At 44.3% G+C, this 24,337-nt stretch overlaps 1 protein-coding gene across 1 annotated transcript; it reads right to left on the reverse strand.

The window, feature by feature from the left end:
* Positions 1-4,243: 4,243 nt before the first annotated feature.
* LOC131591828 (protein Wnt-2) lies at positions 4,244-19,762 on the reverse strand. Its single transcript, XM_058862908.1, has 5 exons — positions 19,683-19,762; positions 18,033-18,256; positions 14,790-15,067; positions 11,692-11,956; positions 4,244-4,795 (listed from the first exon to the last, which is right to left on the reverse strand). The coding sequence occupies exons 1-5, from the start codon at positions 19,760-19,762 to the stop codon at positions 4,566-4,568; spliced, it is 1,077 nt and encodes a 358-aa protein (XP_058718891.1). The 3' UTR covers positions 4,244-4,565.
* Positions 19,763-24,337: the final 4,575 nt, after the last annotated feature.

The raw sequence follows: 24,337 nt of genomic DNA on the forward strand, positions 1-24,337 counted from the left end.
GAAGCTTTTTAACTTCAAATGTTAGCAGTTCCTGATTTTTTTTTCTTTAAAGACAACTTAATAGAATTTGTATGCACATTCTCTCTTTACACTATAACCTGCATAGAACAAAAAAGGAGAGGACCTTCCTGGGAGTGCCAAGTCAATCTGGTCCCCTTCTGTCCCTTCCTCCCACTGGATAGATTTACAGCTGCTCCCTGGCAGGAACTGCACTCAGAGTGCTACACCAAGGGGAGAGCTGCTGCTTTCCCTCTCATCATTTGGTGTGTATGCTGAACATACGGACTGTTTTTCCAGACCATGGAAGTCCTTACCCTAGCAGAAAGGAGGAAAATTATCAGGAGTTTTGCCACGTTGAAGAAATCCGCAGAAGCTAAGCATCTAAAGGAAGCTGCACCTCTTGCACACGCCGCACACACCCCTTGGCTGTCACCCTGTGGTGGCCCTGAAAACCTCAGTGGCTGTAGTTACAGCAGATTGTAAAATGTAGCCCCTGGCTCCACCCAGCCTCCAGCAGGGCTCCTGCCCAGCTCCCACCACAGAGGGAGCTGTCAATGTATTGATTCATATGCATTTGCTCGTTTCTCACAAGAGATCTTAACTTTATGAAGTTGCATCCATTTCCCCAGGCAAATGAGCTGTTACACAAAAGAAACAACCCAAAATCACGTTTGTGGTTACAGCCCATGCGCTGCCTCTGTCTTTCTGATAATAAGTTCATTTCTATCATTGGAAGTGGCAGGTAAAACCTGCAGGCTGAGACATGTGACCACAAAACCACTTCTGCCCTTGGATGCAGCCACCACCTGCATAAAGCCCTTCCCAAGAGTGCAGGACAAACGCCATGGAGAAGAGCAAGCATCGGTACATTTGTGCTGCCACAGTGGAGTAAGAGCTAGTTTTTCTTAGCAAAAGCACTCTCCCCAGATCCAGATCTTCACTAATCCTCACACGTTCCTCTTCCCCTTGCCACCATACACTGAACAAGCTGGACATGAAGCTGTGGTGTGGGCATGCAGGCTGGATGCCCTTCGGCAGCTGTGCAGCACAGGACCAGAAATGCAGCCTTTTATTTCTAATTCACATCTGCAAACAAATACACACAGGGATGGGAGGACAGGATGAGATGGATGAATTGATTTTTGTTATTTTTCCAGGAAAAGAAAAAGAAGCAATCTCTCAACCTTCAATGCCCACATGCCCTAATATACACCACCATTGCTAAGTCATTCCTCATTTTCCATGTAGTAAAAGAAAATTAAACTTTTTTTTTACAAGATTTCACCTATAACAGCCAAACACACTTTTTAGGGTAAAGTTTGCTGAAAATAGTGGGGAGGGAGCAATCCCAAAATGCTTGGCAGGCTAACGGCTTTTCAGGGCGCTGCTAGATCCTGAGTTCATGCAGCAAATTAAAGGGAACTCCCTCAAGAAAATTGGACTGTGTATTTAAAAAAATAATCCTACAACCTTTAGTTCAGCTAACATTATTCTGACACTAAAATGTCTACCCAGAGACAGCTGTTTCCTCTTCATGACTAAATACATGAGTAAATTTATTCCATAGAACAAAACTACAGTATTATTTCATTTGCCATGCCTATTTCTGTTTCTTCTTTTTTTGTTTCCTCTTTTATTTCCCCTTGTCTTGGTTTAGGGCTTAAATTCTTTGTTGGATTTGCTTAAGATCATGGAGGGGCCTTTCTAGCGATATTTACATCTTTGAGTGTCTTTTGCCAATAAGAAACAGAAGTTTCTGGGAGTGCATTTCTTTGTGGAAGAGGCAGCAGAAATGCCTACAACTGTAAGAAGTTACCTTGAGCTCTTAAAAGCTCCAAAAAACATACATACAGAAAAAACCATCATCAAGAAAGTGACCAGCTTAGCATTTACCCATTTGTTATGCTGTGAAGCATTCTGGGTTTCTTCTGGTAAAGTGGTTTTGATGCAGGCATTGCATCATGGTTTATCACGTGCCCAAAATGGGAACATCAGCCTGCTGTGTACACCTGGGTGGGCTTGCTGCTGGACAGAGTGACAAAGGACACTGAAAAGGCCAAGGGACTCAATGCCCCCATTGTCCTGGTCCTTCTGGTAAGACCAGCCTTCAGAAACCACAGGTCTCTGATCCAGAGGAAGGTTTGGAACAGGAAGATGTGCCTTAGTGGAGGAGGACCAGGTTTGGGAATAAAAGTTAATACATTTTTAATACAGTGACTCGAAAACACTTTATCTGGGACTGCAGAATTCAGGTGAGTTGATTTTTCTGGAATATTTAAGAAGAGATCTGATTTCATTACCCTTCATTCAACTGCCTAGAACAAGTTCTCTTGTAAGAATGAGCCTTTTTTCTTTTTTCCTAAACATTGAAATATTTTCGGTTTTATTAAATAGGTTCTTCTACACCACTCAGGCTCCCTGAATCTTTAAAAAAAAAAAAAAAGTCTCTAAAAGGTTAAAAATTATTATACTTCTTTTAAATTCCTTAAGGCTTAAAGTATGATATTGTTGAGGCTACAAACTACATGTGGATTTCATTTCACAGTGAAATCCCAATAAAAATTCTCCTTGGAGCTCACCTTTAAATACAATTAGATATGAATTTTTCCTTATCCAGCCCAGAGCCAGAATTGGCAGCAATGAAGAGGCCAGCAGTATAAGCCCAGAGCTGCCTGTGGGCACATAAATACACATTATACATACACTGCACATGCAGGGACACGTGGGCAGGGCTGTTCCCACCAGCAGTTGGTTTTTAGACAGAAGTGTGATGATTGTTACCTCTAGCCATGATCATTTCCATATACAGTAACTGAAACATTATCTTATTGTCCAAAAAAGAACTTTCTGGAGCCTCCTAATCTTTTAACACCAGCTGTGCCTTCTGGAGATGAATTGCCCGTTTTAATTATATAAACTTTTTCTAAAGCCTTGCAGATGTAAATGACTGCTCCCTCAAGACCACTTAATGCCAAACCTCTTTCTTTTTAAATAGTCTTTTAAGAAAGTTCCAAAAACAGAACATACACAGAGTATTCACTTTATTGCCCTGGTTAGCTACTTGGATATTATTTTTTCTTGCACTGTTTGTACCTGCAGGGTTCTTCCAGTCTATTTTGTTTTCATATGGAAATTTCACCTTCATCTACAATGTGTTCTATCACTCATTCAATCTCCTTTTCCTATGTTATTTTTTCATTACCTTGCCTGTCTCTACTTTTCATGGGTTCTTTTTCAGAGCCTTATACTTGCTGGTACAGAGCCCATTTTTCTTCTGGTTCATGTTGCTGATCTCTGCCCTGAGGAGAGACAGCTGGTCCCTCTCTGACCCAGTTCCTTTCCACCAAGGCTGCAATTTCTGGGCCTCATAAGCCTGCACATCTTTACAGCAACTTGTTGTTTTGTGCTGATCCCAGCCCAGCATATGGACCTGGCACAACCTGTAATTGCCTCCATCACAAGCTGATATGCTGATACACTCTAAATCATAGGCATGCAGCTTTGCAGAAAATATGCAGAAAAAATCTAATTCAAATTTACCATCTGAGTAGAAAGTATAATTTTGAGCACATTTAATAGATCTATTAACTTTAAAAGAACATAGAAGATGGTAACTGTTTTAGAATCCAAGTCATTACTAAGGCAAGGCATTTCCTTCTCCAACACTGCTCGCAAACATTTTTCCACTATTGTGTAGGTGAAAAAGTGGAAACCTTATCCTTAGGTAGTCAAGTGTCCTGTACCCAGATTTCACTAGGGTGAAAAACCATTCTCTTCAATCCTTCAGGTCAGGAAACAAAAAATCCTCAGCAGTTGATATTCATTCCTTTTTAAAAGCTTTTAAGGCAAGTTTTCACAAACATAACTATGACATTTTCTTTGATTCCAATAGTTCATCAAGTGTTGTGGCTGAATACATCTCCTGCGGTTTCCTTTGTTTTAGGCCATGGGCCAATTCCTGCCCCACAGGAAGCCACAGTGTGCTAATGGTGGCCAGGGTGGCCTCAGGTGGCCACCTTACTGGAAACTCCAGTCCGCCAGGGATGAACAAACACCTTCCAGTAAAGTTTTTCACAAATCTGGTTGCAAATTTTCTTTCATGGGGAAATCACCAAGCAGTGCTCAAACTCCTGAGCCATTTGGTATCCAGGACTCAACTGTGACCTGCCCAAGATTGTTCAGAAGATGCTCGAGCAAGCCCAGTCCATGCAGCTGGTGGTGGTGATCTTGTAAAAGTGCCATATTTTCTATCTTCTTGTGTTCCTGATGGCAGGAAAGAATTGCCACTCGGATTCTGGAGGAGAGTTACATGGTGGGTGGAACAGTCCTGGCATCAGTACATCCTTCCAGAGCTGCATCAGTTCATGCGGAGACAACTCTGCAGCAACACTGTCATGTAGAAATGCGAAGTAAATGCTGCAGGGTTTATATCAATTTTTCAGCAGCTTCTGTGCAATGAACAACAAAGGCAAAACAGGCATAAAAGTAAAAACGACCTCTGATGCATTCCCTGCATGGACCAGGAAGGGCAAAGGCTGTGGTCCTCAGCATCAGTAGCCTGTGCGTCATGTCCGGGAAATCCAGCCAGCGCTCTTTGGCGCTTTGCAGGTGTGAATGTCCACCACCTCCAGGCAGTCCTGGCAGCGCACAGCACAACACCAGTGGAATTTGCACTCGCATTTTGTCATCCTGCTGACGCGGGAGGTGTCGTAGCCTCTCCCGCAGCACATCACTTCACAGCTGTCCATGCCACGCGAGGTTTGGTTGCACACCCGACCAGCTGTGCCAAGGGACCCTGCAAAGGGAGTGCAGCAAAGGTCAGGAGGTGGATTTTAAGGAAGGACAGTAAGCATATGAAAATAAGCATAGGAGACATAATTTGCGATGTATTTGATCCTTTAACATCATATCACCCAGGTTTCAATATCAAGCCAGAGAAATGCCTATAAATGTAAAATTGCTCCCATATTTCCCCTAGGAATCAGGCCTGGAGATGAGGAGGAATAAAATGGGTGAAACACTTAAAGGGTCTGCCTGATTCTGTTAATATCATTGCATTTTGCTTCATCTTTCCCTGGCACTTTCTCCCCCTCCAGAGAGCAGACATCCTTCCCAAGGCAGTCCTGCTCCCTGCACCCAGGACTGTCTGAAATGGGATGCCCAGGTGGAGCATCCTCATGGTGCTTGGGATCTCATGGGCTTCGCTGAGGAGCTCTGGGTGTGCAGGAAAGAGAGGACCACAAAGTTTGGTGGTTGCGGGGGACTCAATGGGTAAAGTAACTGTGCTGCCAATGAGTAAAGTCTCGCAGAAGTGAGTGCAGAAGCATTTGGCATCACTGCTGTGTCCACCCACAGGCCCCATTCCACCCATTCAGGTCTCTGTGGGGTAATACCAAGGGTTCTTCCCTCCTTTCATGAGATTACAAGAAACTTGTAATTACAAATTACAGCTTGCTGTGGACAAAAAGAAGGAGAGGAACCATACCACACCTTGTCACGTTCTTGAAACACTCAGGAGGAGTGGCTGAAATGCCTGTGCCTATATATCCACGTGGTGTAAAATGTCTCTGTAAGGCATATCTTAGTCTGAACAGTGACTGTACCACATAGGAGCCACTGTTCATCTAACACAAACTGATTTTAAGGTACATTTTAAGCTCAATACTACAGCTGCTGACAGGTTAGTACCACCAATCTGGAAACTTTATAAAAATTGATTGGCTCATCTAATTTCCTATGTATTGCTATTATGAATCAAATGCAGATATATCCAAAAAATTAACATTCTTCTCACATTTTCCATAGACCTGATTACAACTCCATTCTCATCTTGGGCAAGGTGATATTCCTTAAGTAAAGGCTGTGGTCAGTAAATTAACAAAATATTTTACAATGTGTATTTGCAGGTGCACACCAAACATGAACAATTTACATTCTTAAGGAATACAAATACATGCAAATATTAATTAAAATTTGCATGAGCTAGGATAGCAAACTAATTTTAATTAATAAAAATGTAAAGTGCAGTTAAATTGCAATTATTAATAATTTAAGCTGAATAAATTCCAATTTTCCTTTTTTTTTTCCCTATGGTGGTTTTATGGTTGTATGCACTGATGCTGCTGTCTCAAAGCAGTTTATAACATACAAGTCTTCACTGTGTCTCCATCCCTGGCTGCCTCCCCAGCATCAGGAAGACTCCCTATTATATAGGGGCTGACCCCAAACCACTAATGAATGCAATGAGGGATCCAACCAAAGTCATCTTCTCAAACTGTTTTTTCATGGGACTGACACATCACCCAGCCTCTCAGCCAGAGGGGTGCAAATCTTCCTCTTTTTGCACCAATTTTAGGACAGTCTTTAACTGCTGCCCTGGAGAAGTGCTTCAGCCCCTAGAACACATCTCAGCTTCCCTCCAATGGCCTAGATTCCTGTATTTGTTTAAATGTTTAAATATTCATTGGGTAGAGGTATACACCCAGAGAGCTTCTCTATGCAGTGGCTGGCTGCAGGCAGAGCAGAAGGGTGTTGGTGGCTGCCAGCCCCCCAGTTCAGCACAGGTGCCCACGGCCGCCCATCCAGAGCCACGCACCAGCCCCTGGCCCTGGCCCAGGATCCTGAGCTGCAAAGGTGCTGCCATGCCACCCCAGAGGGAACTGACAGAGGGAAGAAAAAACACACTGAATGGAGCCAGAAACAGGCACCTGCAGCCTAATAAATCCCCAGTCTCCTCTGGGGTCTGAGCATGTTCATGCTGCTGCCTATGGACCAATGCTCTGCCTAACATCTCCCCTGGGGAGATGGGCTTTAAAATAAGCCCCTGGTATTTGGGGGAGCATCTCAGTTGGCTATAACAACCAGTGATGTGGTGTATCAGGGACACCCTGCACCAGGAAAACAGCAGTAACTCCTTCTCCTGGCCTACTGTCCCTATAGGTGGTGCCAGATCCCCTGCAGGAAGGCCCAGAGAGGAGAGGGTCCCCCAGCAGTGACCCACATGGGCACATGCTACTCCCAGCAAGCCCTCAGCTGTGCACTTCTCCCTGCAGAGCCAGCTGCACCGTGGCAACTAATGGCATATGTGATCCCAAGAAGCTTTTCCCAGATCTTTTCTCAGGAATCACTCCATTATGGGGGAAGAGAGGCTTCCAATGGCCCCCAGTGCCCCCAGAGGCTGAGGAGTTGGCCATGCAGAACTACATGATGCACCTATGGTCCCACAGGAAGCCTGTGGCAGAATAAAAGCCAGATCCTGCTTCCCAGCCATCACACTCTCCTCCATCCATGATGCTGAGCAAACAGCTGGGATACCTGAATGTAAGTTTTGCTGTTTGTGTCAGCCCACAGCAATATGCATCACAGGCCAGGCTGTGCAAAATACAACCAAATTCACAGAAAGGGTTATTAGACACTGGTATGGATTTCCCAGAGAGGGGGTGGAATCACTGGCCCAGGAGATGCTTAAGGAAAGACTTGGTGTCGCACTTAGTGCGTGATCTAGTTGACATAGTGTTCGCTCAAAGGTTGGATTTGATAATCTCAGAGGTCTTTTTCAACCTAATTGATTCCATGAAGAACCTTTAAAGGCACTTGTCCTGCTCTCTCTGCTCAGACCAAAGAAACAGTACGAAGGCCAAGCTTGTGACCCACGTGATTAACATTCTGTATCAGAAATTCACACCAGTGGAGGAAAAGCAAAGCTGCCCTCCACCTCAGCACAACTCCCAACCAGGAGCAGAGTTGGGCTGTGTCATTTGGCTGCTGGAGGTGAAGGAAGACCCCATGTTCCCCCACATCCATCAGGAGCTGCTCAGAAAGGTCTGACCATATTCCACAGCCCAGGCACAAGTTAGTTTTCAAGTCCAATGTTCTTATTTCCAGATGTAAGGGGAAATCACACAGCACTAAAGGACAACCTAAGCAGGATGTATCCACTGCTTTCAACAGGAGTTATGTCCTAGCTTAAAAAACAAAATTATTTCAGACAGTCAGAAACTGGTATCATCTGATGCTGACCACAAAACATCAACATTTACTACACAGCTAGGACAGGAGACTTAACTCAGGATTAATCCACAGATTGTGACAAAAGTGAAAACAAGCTCATATGAAGGCTTAGTTTTTGAGCAAAACCAAGCTTTTTTCAAAGTTCAAACAGCATCTTCAGAATCTCTGCAGCTTCTCTAGTGAGAAGGAAAATGAACTATAACTAGCAGTGAGGAGCCAGACACGTTACTGTGCTCCTTGGCAGGCCCAAGTGATGAAGGCAGCAGAAGACACTGCACAAAATAAGGCAGAGTTTTCTGCCTGCTACCTGCAATGCACCTCCTCAGCATTTACGAGGCAGGACTAGGTTCTAACTTGTAAAAAGTTTTTGTACAACCTCTTTCTTTTCATTTCAAATGTTGGAACTGCCATGCCTACACACATTCTACCTGCCAAAACATCCACAGCTTTTCATACTGCCAACTTCACAGCCTGTACATCAAGTCCTTTCTTCTCAGTTTGCACAGTTATTTTTGGAAGTCAACATGTGTTATGTTGAAAAATATTTTCTTTCCATTCTTAAAGCCCTAAAATGTATTTATTAGTATATAATGAGAGCTTTTCCCTTCAACTTCTACTGATTAAAATCTGGTGTCAAGCAATAACATAAATTATTAGACTTTCACACACACACACAAACATACACAACAAAAGCAAAAAAAAGGTGCAAAACCAGTGAAATACCCAACAATAGTTTCCTCAGAAGTGTTCTTGGGGAAACAATAATTAAAGGAAATGTTCACATAAAAGTAGCTCTGAAGCTACTGGATCTTATGGACAACACCCAGTTCAGAAGGGTTGGAGAGAACAGGCAGTACACATCGGAGGCAGCTTTGTCTGGAGGGGCTGGAATTTCCCAGGCCAGCACTGAAGAGATGGCCATGTGTTGATAAGAACAGAAGTTTACCTAGGATTATTTTTAAAACCCCTCTGGGATGTTCTATCTCTGTTTCTATCTAATTTTGAGTATGAAATTATGAGCAAAAATTATTTCAGCAGAGTTATGTGTGCATGGTTAAATGAATTCTGAACAGTTCTGAAAAATCTCCATTTTGTCCTTTGTGAAATCTTAAGGCAAGAAAAGAGGTGGTCAGGTTATTACTTTATCTTGCTATTGAGTTACTATTAGTGATTTCCCATATTACACCCCTCCTGAAGTCAATTACTCCTCTTTTCCTTTCTAGAGAAAAAACAAACAAACCACATTTTGGGGTGTTCCATGTATTTATGTCCAGCTGCACCCTCAGAGAGAATGGGAGACCCAGGGTGGAAGCTCCAGTGGGAAAAGAGAAGGTATCTGCTTTTTTCCTGGGTAGGCTGCTGATGGCAGAATCCTTGAGCACTTTTAACTCCCTGGTTCCTATGTCCTATGTGCTAGCACAATCAAGCCACAGAGGTCACTGGCTTGGACATTTTACAGTTTGTGAAGTTGTCTCCTGGTCAAGTCATGATGCTTCATAAGGTTTGCTCTGTGAATCCTTCATTCAGCTCCAATACTAACCAATCTCCAGATAATTTTTTTTTTTTTCTTGAATCACTAAATTGCTTGAATTCCCTGGAGAATGAAAGGCAGAGCTGTATTTAAGGACATATATTGTGGTGTTAGATTCAGCTGACACTGAAATGCTCCCCACCTACTTCCAAACTCAGACTTCCATAATCTCATTTCATTTGCAGTCATTTAACAGGGCTGGCACTCTGCAATGCTCAACAAGGCAAACCAAAAAATGAAAAAAATGTTGTGCAGCTACCAAAATCATCTCACTCAAAGACAGATCAGGTTGTTTGTGTGGTTCTTTCTTTGCTCCATGCAAGCAGCATCCCACAGCCCATCAAAGGTTTACCGCAGTTTTCTAAAAATATGCTCTTCCAAACAGCCACATTCTCTGAATTCTGGGCAGCAAAGAAACACCACCTCAGCTGCAGCCTTACATTGAGCTGAGCCAAAGAACATGTCAGACTTTGCCATCTCTGGCCAGGCTTGTCAGTGTCTGGCAAATGCACATAGTACACTATGATGAAAAGTGCCCACTCTCCTCCACAATAACAAGACTGACAGAAGAGATTAGGCTTAGTACAAAGATATTATTGAATGGATTTTTGATATAGAATTAGGTAGTGTAAAAGTTCTTCTTCCAGGGGAAATCATGTTTTTTACAATGAAAAAAACCTAGTCTGCAAAGTTAATATCTGCATGATTCCACAACATGCCCATTTATTCACATGGATTAGACTTTACAGTACCAGCCACTATTCAAGGAATGGTTATGTGTTCATGCAGGTAATAAATATCCCCTGCCAAAAGAATAAATAACATTTAAAATTATGCTGACGACTTAACTAACCAGAAACACTGTACAATGTAATTGTACTGGATGAAATTCTGGATTCACTGAAGTCAATACAGTACATGACAAGGAATTCACATATTGTTCTTATTTAAGTACAGCTGTTTTGCAATGTTTATTCCAAGCAAACCTGGATTGTAAACATGCAGCAGTGCCAAAAGGAGTTGAGCGGCACTGCTATCCAGATACTTAAGGATTTGTCATATGGGGTGCAATCTGGTCCTATTAATTAGTTCCACAACTTCTCTCATACATTACTCAGTCTGCCTCTCTTTTCTAAATTTCTGGTTTTCTAGTTGCTAGTTTTTAATTTCCACAGCAGGAAATACTATACATGGGTCAAGAGCAGTCACCAGGATTCCTGGTGCTTGGCAATGCCTTGAATTCTGTAACACTAAGTCTGTCTCTATTGAATCTCTGAAGCAGGAAAATCCAGTGTTAACAGCAGCACCAATACTTTATCTCTTCCCATGGGGTCTGGCGCAACTCTTCAAAAAACGTGATGGTTGTCATGGACAGAGCCAACACTGCCTCGTAAAGAGGAATAAACAGCTGTGTCACCCAGCCGAGTGTGCTGCATCCCACTGGCCTCTCCTCTTTCATCCACCTGCAGTCCTCCAGCTGCCTCACCCCACGTTACCCACAGCTGCCTTGACTGGTGCAAGCAGGGCTGGGCTGGCACAAGCTGTACCTCCCACATTAGATGGGGACACAGTCCAGTCCCACAGTTCACAGTCACAGAGAGCTGTGGGAACGTGCAGGTGAAGGAGGGCACCACTGTGGTAGCATAACAACGTGGAAAGGAAGCAATGCAACAGGAGGTGGCATCACAGGGACACCATGGGACTTGGGGCAGCTCTGGAGTGAGCTGCGTGGCACAAGAGTGAGTGTGGCTGTGCCCAGTATGGACCTGCCTCCAGAGCACAACTCAAACTTGTACTGAAAGCAGCTTTGCCTTACGGCAGCTCCAGGGCCCTATAGCATCTGGCAGAAACTGCTGAATTATATTAGAACAACTGGCTGTTGTAGACCTAGAGACATCAAGGAACTATTGTGCTTGTACTGAGTTCTTCCAAAACATCTTTCATGTTTCCTGAAAGTTCTTCCATGGTTACATGCATGGATTTATATATTTATATATACATATATATATATTTATTTATTTATTTATATAAATATATATATATATATGTATATACACATATACACACACTCTCAGTAAAATTAAAATTTTTGACCTTTGAAGTACAAATGTCTTAAATGAAAACATTCACATGTAATGATAGAGGCTTACCTACATCCCTGTCCCTGATACAGTAGTCTGGAGAGCTCTCAAAGTATACCAGGTCATTCTTAGTTGGCTTCTTAAATTTCTTATTAGCCACAGTGAAACCTGTGCCATCTTGATTCATGACCACCTGAATTGCTCCATTGTATTTCTTCCACAGATAATCTCCTGTTTTCCTAAAGTCTGACATGGCCAGCCAGCAGGTCCTTAGAGTGCACGATCCACTCACACCGTGACATTTGCACTCCTGTTTCAAAAACCGCTTCACAGCCTGTTTAGAAATGCACAGGTAAATGTAAATATACACAGGTAAAACAAAGTGTAATTAATTGCTTCTCAGCCCTTTTCCATCCATCCTGTAGTGCCAGGCCTGTGTGATGGGTCTCCAAATTACGGTCTGTAGTGACACCCACTGGTAGCATCAAGTCATCCCCATGTGGTTGGTCTGCTCTGGTTGCTTGACTCACCTTACACACAATCCTCCCACTGGTGGGCTTACCTTCCTGCTCCTGCCACTCATCCCAAGGATCGAGGTGGTCTATAGTGCTAGGACACACACACTGGACAGAAGGAAATTATCAGAAACGGCCAGAACCATTCAGGAGGCAAAGGTGCCCCCTTTCCCCATTGTTCCAGCCGCAGAATCGCCACACTGACCCTCTGACCCTCTGCAGCTTCATGAAGTTGCCCTTTACCCTGAACAGTATTTCAAATATTGCCCAGAAATTCATAGGCATTTCATATTTAAATTATTTTTAAAAGACTGTGTAAAGCATTGTACCTGTGGTAGGCATCAGATCTATGCAAAATTCCAAAATACTGTATACTTAAAATGCTTATACAGCTTTTAACAAACATTTTAGTATAAGACCTTCATTAGTTTGTATTGGAGAGATCGCCCTTATAATTAATTTAACATCTGGATAGCATTAAAGCCATTTCAGCTTCATCTCAGACATTTAGGCTATCTGTATGATGTTGGAGAACAATGCACGGGTTCATAGACAGTAAATAATTCATGCCCAATTATGTAGATATGGATATTTGATTTATAAATATTATGCCTTAAGGGTTCATGAAATATGAACATTTTAGAGTTTGTCCAAGAGGCATGTCATCATGGGAGGAAAGTAAGAGAGAAGAAATCTCCATGATTAGATGTGAGATTGATGCACAGTGGGGCAGCCTTTTTCAGTCAAGCGCTTAGTAATAAAGTGAGAATGTATTATAAAACCAAATTACTTTTAATTTTCTTTCCAACTTGTAAATGATATGACTACTTCAAAGAAGTCACTGGCATTCCCACAGCCCCACTTCATTGCCATATCACAAATCTGGGATTTAAGCAGATGTTTGGTTTTCATTATCTGAACAGAAATCAATGTAACTATTTGTATTTTTAAAACAACTTGCTGGAATAGTGGAAGAAACACATAAGGAATGCAGGTCTCTTTTTGTCAGTGATGTACCTATACTGATATTCAGCATATTATGTTCTATTATACAAATGGGAATATTATAAATATTTGTTCTATTTATTTTTTAATTAACACAGCTGGAATAGTCTTGTTTTAAAATAAATCTATCAACACCCCTTTTGGGGGCAAGAAAATAAAAAGGGCACAGATGGTCTTACCCAGGTCAAAATGCCAGGCTTGTGGGCAGCTGAGGTGGTGAGATCCCTGCAAAGCTAAACCTACACTACACTGCACTGTGAATATGAAACAGTGTCTCTGTCAAAAAAGCAAGTCACAGAGCATATGAGAACATATTCATTATTTTTAATCGAATATATTTATTAAAATTTCTTGACCTTTCTCTAAAAATCTACCTTACCAGTACTACCTTAGTATTTGGCAGAGGTGTTTTTTAAAACTTTATAAGATGCTAAAATACTAAAGAAAGTACTTCCCATCATGGAACTTATTCACCCCTAAAATAAATCTTTGTTAGTGTTGTAGACTTCAGCCTCTTTTGGACAGTAACATAAACATGACCACAGTACTGTGTGTGCCTATCACTGATCTGAGCAACTTCATCTGCCTACATTAAATATTAGTTACACCTGCTGGCAATAAACAGCAAGGAGGAAAGATGCTGAAGAACAAAAATTTTTCAGGAAAATCATCTACTTGCAGTACAAAGAAAGATCAGAATACAAACAACTTAATTCCTACTAAATATACATTAAGGAAAATCAAAGATAAGACACAAAAAGTCTATACAAATTATTCCAGAAGTGCTCAGTCTACACAATAAAACTTTTTTCTCTATTATTTCAGATGTCCTGGGAGCAGCAAATTTTTAACATGTTTTAAATAATGAAACAGCATATTCCAGTCTCATGCACTATTCTTACTTTTTATAGCTACCACCACAAAATGTTAGTGCAGATATTCCTCAGCCCTTGCACCAGAGATGGGCAACACACCTGGCAACTACTCCTACTTATCTACAATGTGAAAGTAAAGACTCTTTTAGCGGCAATTCAGGAATGGTATTTTCATACAAAGTTTAGAAAAGGGATTGTAGGTCATGCTCCAAGGACATTGCTTTTTTGGAGGGACATGTATTTTGAATTTATTTTCTTAAAAAGTGAAGTAATTAGCTTTTATCTCTGCTCACTTTGTGATTAGGTTTACCATATACATATATAAATGGGCAGAATGGACTTTTTTCTCAAGAGTTATTTTGAATTTGCTTTTTGTCAAGCCTGCTCTTCAGTGTGATCTTCAGCCTCTCTTAGGAATTTGTATTCTGTATTAACCAAAAATAAAACTCCTGCTTATATAAGAACTAGGCTCAAAAAAAGACCTCCATCCAAACTGGTCCTGCAGCTTAGACTCCTGCTTAACTTTCCACACAAGGAGTGACTGAAGTGACTCCAACAGGAATACTGTTAGGCAGTCTGTTTGTAGATCTCTGTTGCACAGAACCTCCAAGGGAGACAGAAACAGCAGCTCAGGCTCCTGCTCTTCCCATATTTCTTCATAACTGCTGAGCCCAGACAGCAAGGGCTAAGCATTAACTGCCCCAGACACAAGAGAGCTGTCCTAGAACGTCTCTAGGCATCTACTTTCCTTCCTACCTTCCTGAACACCCACCTTCCTTCCAGCTCTGTTGTTGTGAAGGTTCATCAGCGCCCTGGCATCTTTTCCTTTCCGTTCCTTGGCATCCACAAAGGCTCTGGCAAATTTAATGCCATAGTCAATGTTATCACTGCAGCCACCCCAGTCAAAATGGCCCTTGCTGTCCTTGGCAGAGCCTTTCTTCTTGGGATCACAGGAGCAGGATTTCAGCTCCCCTTGGCTACATGCCCTGGTGATGGCAAAAACAACTCCAGCAGAGGAGATGGCGTGTACAAAAGCAGATTCTCGACTACCTGAAACAAAAAAAAAGTCACTTCAAATATCATTGGGGTATCTACTTTGAGTGGCTGTCCTGTATCCAGACAGTTAGTCTGGACTTTTTTGCAGAGTAAAAGATAAAATAGGCTGAAATCACACAAATGCACATTCCCTGGAGCCAGAATTAGTCATGGCTTAAACTTGGACCCCTCCCTGGTAAAACTTCATCAATATAGTGTTAGAGTTGGAAAATATTAAAGATTTGCTTCTGATATTGATTAATATACTTTCATGGATCAGTTGTTTTATACAGATATGTGAACAGGACAGCTGGCATTCCTATCATGTTTCAAGAATTTAGACGAATATATTAAGTGCTATTTGAGAGATAAGTTTAGGAAATTATTAAATAGGGAAACTGAAACATCATGTACATTGCAAAATACTGGAAGTAACTCCTGAAACCAGATTTTCCTCTCCTGAAGCTCTTGAAATAGACTTCCCTGCTTAAAACATGCTAAGGAGAAAACCTGGGTGTTATCTTCTGAAAAATAAGTTAATATTAGGTTTTCTGCCTAGAATCAAGCCCGTAACCGTAATTCACACAAATAAGTTCCATTAAATCAATGGCAGCGCTTGTGTCATACTTGAGGCAGGATTTGGTCTGGCAGCTGTGACTTCCTCATGCCAGCTGCTCTGGCAGCTTTCCCATCTCCTAATCAAGATACTTTATTATACCAAAGATTATCTGAATTTGTAGACTATGCCCACTCATAGGTGATTAGGTATATATTTCAATGTAATAATTGCTTTTATTTTAAGATTTAGTAGTTTGCAATACAAAGCTACATTACACTACCACAAATCTATTTGTGGAAATGGAATATTTTCCTACTTTTAAGGTTTTTAGCATAGGAAGAATGACAAGTAGAATTTTGTGCAATATCTTGCACAAGACTCGCAGTGAGAAGGACCTCTTTGCAGGGCTTGTTAGCCTTAAGTAATGTTAGCACAGTAAAAGAAGACCCCAAAGACAAATGTTAAGTGTGATTTTTTTGTAGAGGCAGAATTACACCATAGAACTTATTATTTAGCATTTCAATTGCAGTAGGACCAATATGTTTAACTTACAAATGAACTGAACTTCCACATGCTGTGCAAGCCTTTCGCAAATGGCAAGTAAAAGCTTACAAAAGGACTGGGAAATCCATGCTTCCCACACTGCCTTCAAAATCAGGCACAAGTTACCCTGGCTTGTTACAAATCATGCTCTTTTGAAGACTTATTTCTGAGAAAACTTCTTCAGAAATATCAAAAATTTGTAAAGTGTTAATTAAAAAGAAACACTTGATACTGTTGGAAAAGGTTTTTTTGGGTTTACTGAACTAATCAATTTTAATAGACTACCATCCTGCTATATTTCCATAGCATTCACAGCCTGATCAGGCTCACTGCAGAGCTCAGAAGCCTGATGCTGTCATTCTCTCACATGAGCCAACAGTGAAAACTTCACTTTTGGAAAAACTGCATGTTTCCTTTTTTTTTTTAAATAGCCTCATCATTATTAGGCTATGTTCTGCCAGACATGTTTTTCTGAATATCAGAAAAACCTCATTGAAAACTTCAGCCGATGGGTTACGTTACTGGTTACTCACAAACAATTGCTGAGGGAACATGAAGCTGGTCACGGTAACCAATGGCTAACCAGCAGTGGAACCTAGTGCGGAATGAAAATCCCCCTGCTTTGGTCAGCACCACTATCTGCCATTCTCCTCTCTGTCCCCACCGCTGGGGCAATGGTCCCAGGGTACTTTCCTACTCCCCTCCACGCTGCTCACAGCTTAGAATGATGCCGGGGACATTCCAGGGACACAAGTGCCAGGGCAGGGCCAGCCCCACTGGCTGCGCACCAAGGAAGGCCATGTGCACAGGGTGTGGCACTTGGTGAAAGAGCTGCAGTTAACAAGAACCTCAGCACGTTTATTCCCCGGGTAAGGACATTCTGACACAGGAACAAATACTGCCATTTCTTTGAGTCGAAAGGGCCATGTTTGAGATTTGAAGATTCACTAGGCTGCCTAATTCCGACCTCCACCAGATGACACCCTGCTTAACCATCCTCCCTCAGCGCGGGAAGCACAATGTAGTCCTCAGTTGCTCGGGGTCTGCACAAGCCTGGTTCACCTCAATCAGATGTGTGTGCCCTGCCTCTTTCTCCCCCGGAGCCTGACCTGAAATGTCGCAGTGCCTTGGCGGGCAGTGCTGCCCCGGCATGGGAACAGAGCCCTCACCCCGCACACAGCACAGCCCTGTGGCGACTGCACCCTGCTGCTGCGCTTTCCCCACGAAACGCTGCAGCGGGAGGCGGCCTGCAGGAGGGACTGTCTGTCGTCTGCCATCGCAATGCACTGGGCTCCTGTCCGCACTTGAGCTGCCCCTTTCAGCAGGCCCCATCCCGAGTACTGGTATCCTCAGGCTGGGCTGTGACGGAAAGACTTCTGTCCTGCTGCCACATTCTGATGCCTCAACTTCCCTGTAGGCCTTAATATGTGGGCTTGATAGCCACTATACACCAAAAAAAAAAAAAAAAAAAAAAAGGAGAAAAGTCGAGAACTGCAGAGCCAGCACCGAATATGCCAAAACCTCACATTATCTCCCTGATTTGATACAGGTTTTTAAGCAATACAGACCTTCACATTATCATATATGCTGTTCTGCTGTCCCTGAGACCCTAAAATTACTTGGCATGTCCTCTTCCTTTCTTCCTGATATGTAAAACCAAGACCACGGATACAGGTGGATGGCCACCCTTCGCATCACTCCCGCACACTGCCCACTGTTGCCAGCCCCAGAACAGCCCCTGTTGAGGTTTCTCAAACCCTTTTGAGAAACACTTTTGCCCTCAGGCCGACTCTGCAAACCCCCTTTCCCTCGGCCCGCGGAGGCTGCAGGCCGCACCCAAGCCCTCGGGAAGCCCCTCCCTCATCCCGCGGGACTCACTGCGCAGCAGGACGCGGCCGAGGAGGCGCTGCCCCCGCTCCAGGGCGTTGCAGTCCCAGCGGTGCCGGCGGAACTGGTGCTGGCACTCGGCCGTCCAGGCGGCCACGCCACGGCCGATGGAGAGCATCGCCTCGGGGTGCCGGCGGCACAGCTGCCGCTGCCGGCTCACCAGGCCCGGCACGTTGTCGCACATCACCCGCGACGAGCCCACGGCGCCCATGTACCTGCGGGAGGGAAGGGGCAGGGCAGCGCCGGGGGCCCGCGCCGAGCCCCGGGCACCGACTCCGAGGGAAGGAGGGTCCTCAGCGCCCCGGAGCCTTCCTCCGGCGGGTCCCGAGCCGCAGCTACCTCTGCCTTTTTGGTGGAAATCCTTTACAATTAGTCATCGACCCTGTGTTTTTGGTTTTTTTTTTTTTTGTTTTGTTTTGTTTTTTTTTAATAACGTGGAGCATTCAGGAGAACCCCAAGCCCCGCTATTGCAGATCCGTGCAGTACTTTAAAAAAAAAAAAACAAAAAAACAACCAACAAACCAAATCTTGAAAAAATTAAATTACATCATCTGTATCCAGATGGTCTCTATTAGTCCTGAAATGTTTCGAAAGGTACCTTTCATAAAATCCAAACTTCCATAGGTGTCTTTTGAAGGGATCAAACAGAAGAAAACGTCCTTTTCTTGAATTTTCATTATTTTATACGATCATAAAATCGTTAAAGCCGTGACTTCCAAAAAATAAATAGTTAAGTGGCATTTAGAAGACACCATGACAAAAAGATACCGCAATAAATAACGTTTATACGACTAAGGACACAGATAGTCATTTTATTGAAACATGCTCAGTCTGATAAATCGGGCTTTGATCGCGCATCAGCCAGAGGCAAGGTTAAACGTTCCCCAGAATTACAAGAAGAGGTTTAACTCCTCTCCTACACCAAGACTTTCCAGCCTGGGCTTGGTTGGGGTCCCCAGTTGGAGGGGCAGATTTATGTTTCCATTCTAACACGTTTTGCAGCGAGCTGCCTGAGACGCCCCACGCCGACATCAACTATCACTTGAAGCCAGGCCCTGCGCTGCCCGCCGGGCTCTCAGCCCTCTGCCCTGGCAGCTTGCAGTTCAGGGAGGAGAAACTGTAAAGGAGGGAGGGGCGGGGGAGGGCGAAGAAGAAGGAAAAAATAAATTAATAATAAAAAAAGTAGCGCCGCTGTAGCCAATTCCCAGCGCCGCCGGGGCGCGGAGGGGCGGCTGCCAGCAGCAGCAGCGCTTCGCCCGCGCCCCTCGGGCGTATTCCCCTCCCGCCCCCCTGCCCTCGTCCCGCTCCCTCCGCGGCCCCGGGCAGCGCCGGCCGGGCGGTGCCCGCTGTCCCTGCCGGGCGGTGCCCCCACACCGCTGCCCAAAGCCCCGGGTAGCCCCCGCAGCTGCGCTGTGCTTATGCGGAGGAGGAGAGCGGGGACGGGGTGTGGGAGGAGGTGCCGGGACCGTCTAAATCCGCTCGCTTTAAGGCAGGACTTTCTGGACCGGAGCAGCTGGCAGCAGCGAGCTCCGCTTCTGCGAGACTAAGAAGGAGAGGCTTCCCCCACCTCCCCTAATTCACAATTAATCCGACCCCACCTTCCCCAAGAGCAAATAAAAATTTCTGGAATTGTAAGCTTACCACCATGAAGAGGTGACTGGTGGGGTCGCCCAGACCAAGACCAAGGGAAGAGACCACCAGATCCCAGAGAGAAAGTTCATGTTAGAAACGCTTCGGTCCACATCAGGTCAGTTGCGGGGGACAGAAGAAATCCCATGGAGCAAGAAGGACGAGCAGGGCCAAACGCACCTTGAGAGCTGCTTCTTTTCCGTGGGTCAAGCACCTCCACATCCCCACACGAGATCGCGGGGCTTAGTGATCCCCTGCCGGGATACGGGGCATGCCGCTTGGTGCATCGCTCTGGATTCCTCTCGGTTCGCCCTGCACCAAATCCCTCAGGACATGGAGTTCAGCCCCGCTCCCATGCTTCATCTTTGCCCCGATCCAGCTCTTCCCTGCAGTCACGGCAAAACTGAGGGGCTGGTGTGGGCTGCTCTCAGACTGGGTGGGTTCTGCTTTGGTTGGTGTTTTTTTTCCTCTGAAACTCTGATGGATGAAATGATGTCAAGAGACACTGGGGGAAGAGGAGGAGGTAACACCTCTGATTAGGCAAGGAATCCCGAGGAGCCAGTTGCTTTCCAGTAACCCTACAAGCAGACAGTGAGTTCAAACCCGCCAGCAGATGCTACACGACCTGCTGCGGAGCCGGCGGCGGCCCCGGCAGGCTGTTACAGACCGGCAGCACTTGGCACTTCTCGGGGTTTGGCACGACGGCAATTGATGGCTCGGTTCGCAACCGCGAACACCGAGCACGGACCGGAACCGCGATCCGGTGCCAGAGGAGAGGCAGAGAACCAGAGCAGTCCCGGTATGGGGTGGACACTGCCCGGCTGCCTCCCCTCGCCCCGGGCCCCGCAGAGTCGGGCCGGCTTCTCCGCGGGCACCGGCGCCAGGGCGCCTCCGCCCCGGGCGTCCCTGCGCAGCCCCGCGCCGCGGAGCTCCCGGCCTACGGGCTCCGACTGGGGGCAGCCTGCGCGGCCCATCGCGCTCCCAGCCCGGCATGGGGGAACCCGCCGCAACCCGGCCCCAGAGGCGACTGCCGGGCCCCGCCCGAGAGAGGGGCGATGCGGCCGGGGCTGGAAGCAAACTCAAGAATAAGGGATTTAGCAACTTTTTCACTTCGTGTCCTCTCTGCAAAGCAAATACAGGCTAACGCGTATTCCAAACAACGAACCCTCATTATCAAGCTGGAGATGTCCCATTTCCGAGACAGCATTCGTTGGCTGAAAAAAGACAAATGCCCAAGGTTGCTAAGTGAGTTAGGGACTACACGGCTCTTGGTACTAAAAGAAGCCTGCAGCTGTCAACTCCAGGTGAAAATCCTGGAAGAGCAAGCTAGGAAGCACCCTTTAAGAGCCGCTGTTCTGGCTGCATGTTAAAGCTATTCTCCCGTTTCTCGGTATAACTTCTCAAGATCACAGACACAGAACTAGACATAAGCACCATTTCAGAAAGAAAATGCAAAATGTAGAATTATGTAAAGTTTTGACGTAGTAACATTCACCCACTTGCCAACTTAACTTGAAAGAAATACCCCAAACAACCCTCAGAAACCAACACCAAACACCCACCCACAATTCCAATGGCAAAATCTTTTGACTGTGAAGATTTCTGAGTAAGAATAATTTAAGCTTGGGACACATGAATGATTCTACAACAGTACTACTTGCCCAGAGGTAACTACAGCTCCTCTTACTAACTCCAGCAGGTCTTAAAAGCAACAGATGAGCATTCATCTATTTGATAAAATGCAATCAGTGTAAAAACACTCCCAATTTTTAGCTTCTGGCCAACTCACTTCTTACATTTACAATACACTTTGGATCAATTACCAGGGCAGAGAAACACCAGTGAGAGGACAGCAAATTCCAGCAGTATTTTAGACCCATACAAAGACAGGCTGCAATCCTCCCTGCTACCATCTTTCTCAGGTTTGCAGTAAAAAGCTGACTTAGAATTTCTCATGCCCTTCAGTATTAACAGGAGGTCCTTTACCTGTGGCTACTGCATGAGTGGCTTATCAGTGATACCCTTTTCTCCTTAAGTCATTTACCCCATCTGCATTCCAGCTTTATTGCTATTCAGATTCTTTCTCCAACCCCTCCACTTCATGCCACCCATACAGAAGTTCACCTTGGATCCATTGCTTCTACTAACAACCACACTCCCCTTATAGAGAATGACAAGACATGTGAGTTTGGAAAGGAACCTGGGAGACCACACTGGTTTTGCATGGACAGATTTAGGTTTAGGGGGGCTATAAGGATGGTTTCTGTGAGAAGGTGTCAGAAGCTTCCCACATGTCTTGACAGAGCCTATGTCAGCCAGCTCAAAGCTGGACCTGCCACTGGCTAAGATCAAGCCCATCAGTGATGGTAGTTGCACCTATGGGACCACTATTTGAGAATGTGAAAAAACCCTTCTGCAACAGCAATTGTGCCTAAGAATGTTAGACCATGTGAGAGGAACAGTGGAGACACCCAGCCCAGTGAAGAACAAGAGGGAGAAGGTGCTCCAGCACTTGGGCAGAGATTCCCAAGCAGACCACAGTGAGTCAGGTTGTCCTGCAGCCCAGAGAGGTCCATGGTGGAGCGAACTCCACCTGCAGTTTGTGGAGAATCCCATGGTGGGTTGAAGGAGGTTGTGACCCTGTGGGAAGCCCATGCTAGAGCAGGGTCATAGCAGAACTTGTGCCCTACAGGGGACCCACAATGGATCAGTCTTTGATTACTGAAGGACTGCACCCCATCGGGGGGAAAGGGGGGACCCACACTGGAGCAGTTCGTGAAAAACCACAGCCTGTGGAAAGAACTCATGCACGCTGAAGAAGTTCATGAAGGACTGTCTCTCATGAGCGAGTGCTGGTTCCTGACGCAGCCTGGAGAGGCTGCTGGCCTCCCTTGCTGCAAGAACAGACTGAATCTAGAAATCTGTAGGTGTCTTCAATGAGTATAGAGTGTACATTTTTTCATACAGTTAAGAAATCACACCATGTACAATACAGATAATAGTGGTGTAGCCAGAGCACTGAAAGCCCCATTTTCTCCATACCTTCTGAAATCAAGCTGAGGTTTTTCAATACAATAATGAAAATAATGTAGTTAAACCTGTATTTCTACACTCAAAGACTGTTTTCAGGAGAGCTGAAAGCATGGAAGTCTCATCTGAATTTTTTTTAAAGAAAAACCCCACCAAAATCTTAGGTAGAACATATCTTCCCATATATATTACAGCCACTAGCACATCTTAAAAAAACTGAAAATCCTTCCCCAGAGGTATCTTTGTAAGTCCCACTTCAAGGGATTATGGCTCTACATTATATGAAACTACAGTATTTGGATCAGGATAAAAACTAGAAGCAATGTATTAGCTATTAAAACTGTTGAGATCAAACAATTTATTTTGTATCAGTAATACCCTACTGTCATATCTCATTCATATCTCAATACAGCCCCATTACCTAAAAATTTCTATTTCTGGAATAGGGAAATTTAAATTTTCAAACACATACTTTTCCCCTGCCTCCAGAACAAAGAAATGACAGCACACATCTTTAAAAGCAGAAATCTGCAGTTCTAATACCTGTTAGACCTTCAAGGCTTTATAGCCTTGCTACCTACTAACAGGTATCAGAACTAGTATGTAGTCTCTCTACATAAAGATTCAAAGCAACATTTGTAGCTTTACACTTTACAGTGTGTATTACTACATTTGTAGTAACACAGAAGTTTTATTTGGGAAAGACAACCTTTAGCTTTTGCAGAACTGGTGAAACAGAGAAGGCAAGTGCAAACAATCACCTACTGAAGAGGAAGTGACAGCTTTGGGAAACACCTTGAAGGGTTCGAAGACAACAAAATAAAGAAGAATAAAATACAATTTTTAAGTCTTGTCCTCAATAAGGCACTTGGATGAAATAAAAGAAGAGAAACCAAACATATACTAAGATCAATGGAGAATATAATGGAAAAAAAAAGCTCACTCTTTCTCAATTTAAGAATACACATACCCCAAGCTTTATCACTTGTAATTGGCTAGCAAGAATAATTAAGGGTAATGCCTTATGAAAGGCCAGGTACTGCACAAGTCAAATTTAAAGAACAGGGCAAATACCAAAGCACGGAAGAGATACACAGGACACACAAGCCATAACATATCTTAGATAAGAAAATTTAAAAAAAAATCTTGCAGTTCCTTCAGATCTCCACAGGATCACCCAAGGCCCTAATTTTACATAACAGCCTGAAGATTCAGAAAAGGCCACGGTATGAATAGCCATCCCTATGAAGAAAAGTTAGGTATCCAATGACCTTGCAAGTAGGAACCTCGCTGCATCTTTAAGCAACCAGGTATCCCGAAGGATTTGGCCCGAGGTCCGGTTCACTCAATCCTCAGCATCTCAATTTGCACTACTGTAGGAGGAGAACAACAGCAGCAGGGTTTCCCAGTTTACCTGCTTAATACATGCAAAGCTCTTTAGCATTCTCCTCCAATCCCCTCATAGATGTGCAAATCAGTGTATTCTTACTGTTCTGGGATAATGACTGCAATTTGATGACTTGCAGAAGGAGGCCTCTCAGCAGGGATGTTTTCATATGAAGGCCCCCTTAGGAGGTGCTGGTGGGGTAAGAATTCTGACAGTGTAGCTCAAGGGCCAGATGCTGAAGGAATCTTTT

The sequence above is a fragment of the Poecile atricapillus genome, chromosome W (assembly GCF_030490865.1).
Source record: "Poecile atricapillus isolate bPoeAtr1 chromosome W, bPoeAtr1.hap1, whole genome shotgun sequence".
Taxonomy (NCBI): domain Eukaryota; kingdom Metazoa; phylum Chordata; class Aves; order Passeriformes; family Paridae; genus Poecile; species Poecile atricapillus.